General features: G+C 37.9%; 1 protein-coding gene across 1 annotated transcript in view; it reads right to left on the bottom strand.

Moving 5' to 3' along the window:
* Positions 1–1,000: 1,000 nt before the first annotated feature.
* CIMIP2A (ciliary microtubule inner protein 2A) overlaps positions 1,001–6,301 on the bottom strand; it is a 14,936-nt gene continuing 9,635 nt past the window's right edge. Inside the window, exons 5-7 of the mRNA XM_083424392.1 lie at positions 5,089–5,183; positions 2,896–3,013; positions 1,001–1,120 (exon numbers count right to left, since the gene is read on the bottom strand). Coding sequence (XP_083280518.1) covers positions 1,032–1,120; positions 2,896–3,013; positions 5,089–5,183 — 302 coding nt within the window. The 3' untranslated portion in view covers positions 1,001–1,031. The remainder of the gene's footprint in view (positions 1,121–2,895; positions 3,014–5,088; positions 5,184–6,301) is intronic.

Genomic DNA, 6,301 nt, shown 5'->3' with positions numbered 1-6,301 from the left:
TATAAATAATAATATAAATATAAATAAATATAAATGAATATAAATAATAATATAAATAAATGAATGTAAATAATATAAATAATAATATAAATATAAATATGATGATGATTATCGATTTTTTTTTGGTTTCCTTCTCTCATCCCTCCCGCTGCTCGAAAATGAAAATCAATAGAAATGAATATAAATAATATAAATATGAATATGAATATAAATGTGAATATAAGTATGAATATAAATATAAATAAGATGATAATATAAATATGATGATTATTATTCTTTTATTGGTTTCTTTCTCTCATCCCTCCCGCTGCTTGAAAATGAAGATAAATATAAATAAATATAAATGAATATAAATAATAATATAAATATAAATATAAATGAATATAAATAATAATATAAATATCAATATGATGATTATTATTGATTTTTTATTGGTTTCCTCTCATCCCTCTCGAAAATGAAAATAAATAGAAATGAATATAAATAATAATATATCTATAAATATAAATATAAATGAATATAAATAATATAAATAATAATATAAATATGATGATGATTATTCTTTTATTGGTTTCTTTCTCTCATCCCTCCCGCTGCCTCCGCTGGAGCTCAAAAATGAAAATAAATGAATATAAATAATATAAATAATAATATAAATATGAATATAAATATAAATAATAATATAAATATAAATAATAATATAAATATAAATATGATGATTATTCTGATTTTTTTATTGGTTTCTTTCTCTCATCCCTCCCGCTGCCTCCGCCGGAGCTCGGAAATGAAAATAAATATAAATATGAATAAAAATATAAATATAATATAAATATAAATAATAATATAAATATAAATATGATTATTATTCTTTTATTGGTTCCTTTCTCTCATCCCTCCCGCTGCCTCCGCCGGAGCTCGGAAATGAAAATAAATATAAATGAATATAAATAATAATATAAGTATGAATATGAATATAAATATAAATAATAATATAAATATGATGATTATTCTGATTTTTTATTGGTTTTATTTCAGCCTTCCCGCTGCCTCCGCCGGAGCTCGGCAAAGTAGGCCTGGCGGGTGCTGTTGCCGAAGGTCTGGGCGTAGTTATCGCGGATGGCTGGGGAAAAGAGGAAAGACATAGAAATAGAAAATAATAATATAAATATAAATAATGATAATAATAATAATAATAATAATAATAATAATAATAATAATGTGTATATTATATTATATTATATATATATATATATGTGTCAGAGGGGAAAGTTGTCGCGGATGGCTGGGGGGGAGAGGAAAATAGAAAATAAACAAATATAATATATATATAAATATAAAGTAATATATAGCAGAAGTAGTGGTAATAATAATAATATATATTATATATATACGTGTCAGAGGGGAAAGTTGTTGCGGATCGAAAAAGCCGAAAATAGAATAAAAAATAAAAAATAAATATATATATATATCTATTGTTGCGGATGGCTGGGCGGGGGGGAGGAAAATAGAAAATAAATATAAATATAATTTAAAATAATATATAGTAGTAATAAGAGATATAATAATAATAGTAGCAAGAGATATAATAATAAGATAATAATAATAATAATAATAATAATAATAATAATAATAATAATAATATAATAATAATAATAATAATAATATGATGATGATGATAATAATAATAATAATAATAATAATAATAATATGATGATGATGATAATAATAATAATAATATGATGATGATAATAATAATAATAATATGATGATGATAATAATAATAATAATATGATGATGATAATAATAATAATAATAATAATAATAATAATAATAATAATAATTACAAGCCTGAAAGAAGAGAAGAAGAAGAAGAAGAAACCAGGAAGAGAAGTGGCAAGAGATAACAACAACAAGAGGAAGAAGATTTTATATATATGTCAGAGGGGAAAGTTGTTGCGGATCGAAAAAGCCGAAAATGAAAATAAATATAAATATAAAAATTTAATAATAATAATAATAATAATAATAATAATAATAATAATAATAATAATAATAATTAGTAAATGTATTAGATATATAGATATATAGAGTCAGAGGGGAAAGTTGCTGTGGATCAAAAAAAGCCAAAAATATAGATATTAAAATTAATAATGATAATGGAATGTTTTTAGAATGTTTGATTATTTAATTGTTGTTAGCCGCCCTGAGCCCGGCTTCGGCTGGGGAGGGCGGGATATAAATAAAATTTATTATTATTATTAATAACAATAAATTATATTTTATTTATATATATATATTATTTATATATATATATACATATATATAAAACAAAATAAAACTTTCCCCCGAAAAAAAGGGGAAAATAACAGTGGAAAATGAGATTTCTATGGGATTTTCTCAGTGGGAAAATACCCCCCAAAATACAAGGGAAAATACAGGGGAAATGACATTTACTTATTATTAAATTATTATTATTCAGTGGAAAAATACCCCAAAAATACAAGGGGAAATGACATTTATTTATTCTTAAATTCTTATTATTCAGTGGAAAAATACCCCCCAAAAATACAGGGGGAAATGACATTTACTTATTATTAAATTATTAGTATTCAGTGGGAAAATACCCAAAAATACAGGGGGAAATGACATTTATTTATTCTTAAATTATTATTATTATTCAGTGGAAAAATACCCCAAAAATACAGGGGAATGACATTTATTTATTCTTAAATTATTATTATTCAGTGGAAAAATACCCCCAAAATACAAGGGAAAATACAGGGGGAAATGACATTTATTTTTTATTATTATATATTTATTATTATTCTTATTTTATTATTATTATTATTATTCCGTGGAAAATCACCCCAAAAATGAGGATTTCTCCCGACTTACTGGGCACGAAACCCGTATAAAACGGCATTAATCCTCCGCTGGTGTAAATCGGATTATTCGGCCAATAGGTGCTGGGCAGCCGCTTCCCGAAACTGTACATTGGGCTGCGCAGCATTTCCTGCGGGAAAAGAGGCGGGGTCAGGCGCCGGGAGTGGGAGTTCCTTCCTTCCTTCCTTCCCTTCCTTCCTTCCTGCCTCCTTCCTTCCTTCCCTCCTTCCTTCCTTCCCTCCTTCCTTCCTTCCTTCCCATCTTTCCTTCCTTCCTTCCTTCCCCCCTTCCTTCCTTCCTTCCTTCCTTCCTTCCTTCCTTCCTTCCTCCTTCCTGCCTTTCTCCTTCCTTCCCTTCCTTCCTCTGCTTCTCTCCTTCCTTCCTTCTCCTTCCTTCCTTCCTTCTTTCCTTCCTCCTTCCTTCCTTCCTTCCCTTCTTTCCTTTCCTTCCTTCCTTTCTTCTTCCTCTTCCTTCCTTCCTTCCCTCCTTCCTTCCTTTTTTCCTTCCTTCCCTCTCTCCCCTTCTTTCCGTCCCTCCTCCTTCCTTCCTTCTCCTCCCTCCCCTTTCCTTCCCTTCCTTCCTTCTTTCCTTCCTTCCTTCCTTCCTTCCTTCCTTCCTTCTTCCCTTCCTTCCTTCCTTCCTTCCTTCCCTCCTTCCTTCCTTCCTTCCCTCCTTCCTTCTCTCTCTCTCTCTCCTTCCTTCCTTCCTTCCTTCCTTCTCTCTCTCTCTCTCCTTCCTTCCTTCTCTCTCTCCCTTTCCTTCCTTCCTTCCCTCCTTCCTTCCTTCCCTCCTCCTCCTCCTTCCTTCCTTCCTTCCTTCCTTCCTTCTCTCTCTCCTTTTCCTTCCTTCCTTCCTTCCTCTCTCTCTCTCCCTTCCCTTCCCCTTCCTTCCTTCCTTCCTTCACTCCTTCCTTCCTTCCTTCCTTCCCTCCTTTCCCCCTTCCTTCCTTCCTTCCTTCCTTCCTTCCTTCTTTCCTTCCCTCCTTCCTTCCTAACTTCCTTCCCTCCTTCTTTCCTTCCCTCCCTCCTTCCCTCCTTCCTTCCTTCCTTCCTTCCCTCCTTCCTTCCTTCCTTCCCTCCTTCCTTCCTTCTCTCTCTCTCCTTCCTTCCTTCCTTCCTTCTCTCTCTCTCTCTCCTTCCTTCCTCTCTCTCTCTCCCTTCCCTTCCCCTTCCTTCCTTCCTTCCTTCACTCCTTCCTTCCTTCCTTCCCTCCTTTCCCCCTTCCTTCCTTCCTTCCTTCCTTCCTTCCTTCTTTCCTTCCCTCCTTCCTTCCTAACTTCCTTCCCTCCTTCTTTCCTTCCCTCCCTCCTTCCCTCCTTCCTTCCTTCCTTCCTTCCCTCCTTCCTTCCTTCCTTCCCTCCTTCCTTCCTTCTCTCTCTCTCCTTCCTTCCTTCCTTCCTTCTCTCTCTCTCTCTCCTTCCTTCCTTCTCTCTCTCCCTTTCCTTCCCTCCTTCCCTCCTTCCTTCCTTCCTTCCTTCCTTCCTTCCCTCCCTCCCTCCCTCCCTTCCTTCCTTCCTTCCTTTCTTCTCCCCCTTTCCTTCCTTCTTTCCTTGGGATGTTTCGAACCCGGGTTCATGAAGGGAGAAAGCAAGGAGTGGCGCCAGGTTTGGGAGTTGTAGCGCAGGGCAGACCCGGGAGTTGTAGCGCGGTATTGGGGTGCCTAGTTTGAACCCGGATCCGGGCTTTCAAGTCTGGCTTGGGATCTTTCGAACCCGGGTTCCTCCCTGCAGGTAGAAAGCAAGGAGTGGCGCCAGGTTTGGGAGTTGTAGCGCGCGGCGTTGGCGCAGGGTCATCTAGCTTGAACCCGGATCCGGGGTTCGAAATCCTGGGAGTAGAGGAGGCAGGGAAGGGATCTTTCGAACCCGGGTTCCTCCCTTCAGGTAGAAAGCTATGCGTGGCGCCAGGTTTGGGAGTTGTAGCGCCTGCATTGGGTCACCTAGCTTGAACCCGGATCTGGGGTTCAAAATCCCGGGAGGAGAGGAGATGGGGAAGGGATCTTTCGAACCCGGGTTCCTCCCCACAGGTAGAAAGCAAGGACTGGCACCAGGTTTGGGAGTTGTAGCGCGCGGCGTTGGCGCAGCTTGAACCCAGATCCGGGCCTTTACATCCCAGGAGGAGAGGAAGGGATCTTTCGAACCCGGGTTCCTCCCCGCAGGTAGAAAGCAAGGAGTGGCGCCCGGTTTGGGAGTTGCAGCGCGCGGCGCACCTGGTTGCGGTCGAACTGGTCCATGGCGTCCTTGACCCCGGTGGTGTAGTTCTGGCCCATGATCCAGGGGAAGCGCGGGATGTAGCCGGTGTAGCCTGCATGTGGGAAACGTAGCGTTGAGGGCGCCGGGTTGGGGCTAGGAATCCGGAGGAGGAAACTAGGGTTCCCAAAGGGGAAATACCAGGAAGGAGGAAACTAGAATTCCCAGGAAGGAAAAACTAGAAATCCCAGAAAAAAAATTAGAAATTCAGGGAAGGAAACTAGAATTCCCAGGAAGGAAAAACTATAATTTCCAGGGAAAAATCTAGAAATTTAGGGGAGGAAACCAGGAAGGAAAAACTAGAATTCCCAGGGAAAAATCTGGAAATTCAGGGAAGGAAACTAGAATTCCCAGGAAGGAAACTAGAAATCCCAGAAGGTAATGGAATTTCAGGGAAGGAGGAAACTACAGTTCCCAGGGAGGAGGAAACTAGAATTCCCAGGGCGGAAAAACTATAATTCCCAGGAAGACATAGAAATTTAGGGGAGGAAACTAGAGTTCCCAGAAAGTTCTAGAAATTCAGGGAAGGAGGAAACTAGAATTCCCAGGTACAAATTGGGGCATTTCTGCCAGAAAACTAAAATTCCCAGGAAAAACTAGAATTCCCAAGGAGGAAAAACTAGAAATTTAAGGGAGGAAACTAGAATTCCCAGGAAGGAGGAAACTAGAATTCCCAGGAAGAAATCTAGAAATTCAGGGAAGGAAACTAGAATTCCCAGGAAGATCCAGAAATTCAGAGGAGGAAGTAAAGAGGAAACTAGAATTCCCAGGAAGGAAACTAGAATTCCCAGGAAGGAAACTAGAAATCCCAGAAAGTTCTAGAAATTCAGGGAAGGAGGAAACTATAGTTCCCAGGAAACTAGAATTCCCAGGAAGAAATCAGGGAGGAAACTAGAATTCCCAGGAAGGAAAAACTAGAATTCCCAAGAAGGAGGAAACTATAATTTCCAGGTACAAATTGGGGCATTTCTGCCAGAAAACTAGAATTCCCAGGAGGAAGGAAACTGGAATTCCCAGAAAAACTAGAATTCCCAAACTAGAAATCCCAGAAAGGAGAAACTAAGGGAAGGAAACTAGAATTCCCAGGAAGGAAAAACTAGAATTCCCAGGACGAAATCTAGAAATTCAAGGGAGGAAACTAGAATTCCCAGGGAGGAAACTGGAAAAGTTCTA

The sequence above is a fragment of the Podarcis tiliguerta genome (genome assembly GCF_965153285.1).
Source record: "Podarcis tiliguerta genome assembly, chromosome: Z".
NCBI classification, from domain to species: Eukaryota; Metazoa; Chordata; class Lepidosauria; order Squamata; family Lacertidae; genus Podarcis; species Podarcis tiliguerta.
Note: the sequence above shows the minus strand (reverse complement) of the source record. Positions and strands in the feature narration are given on the sequence as shown.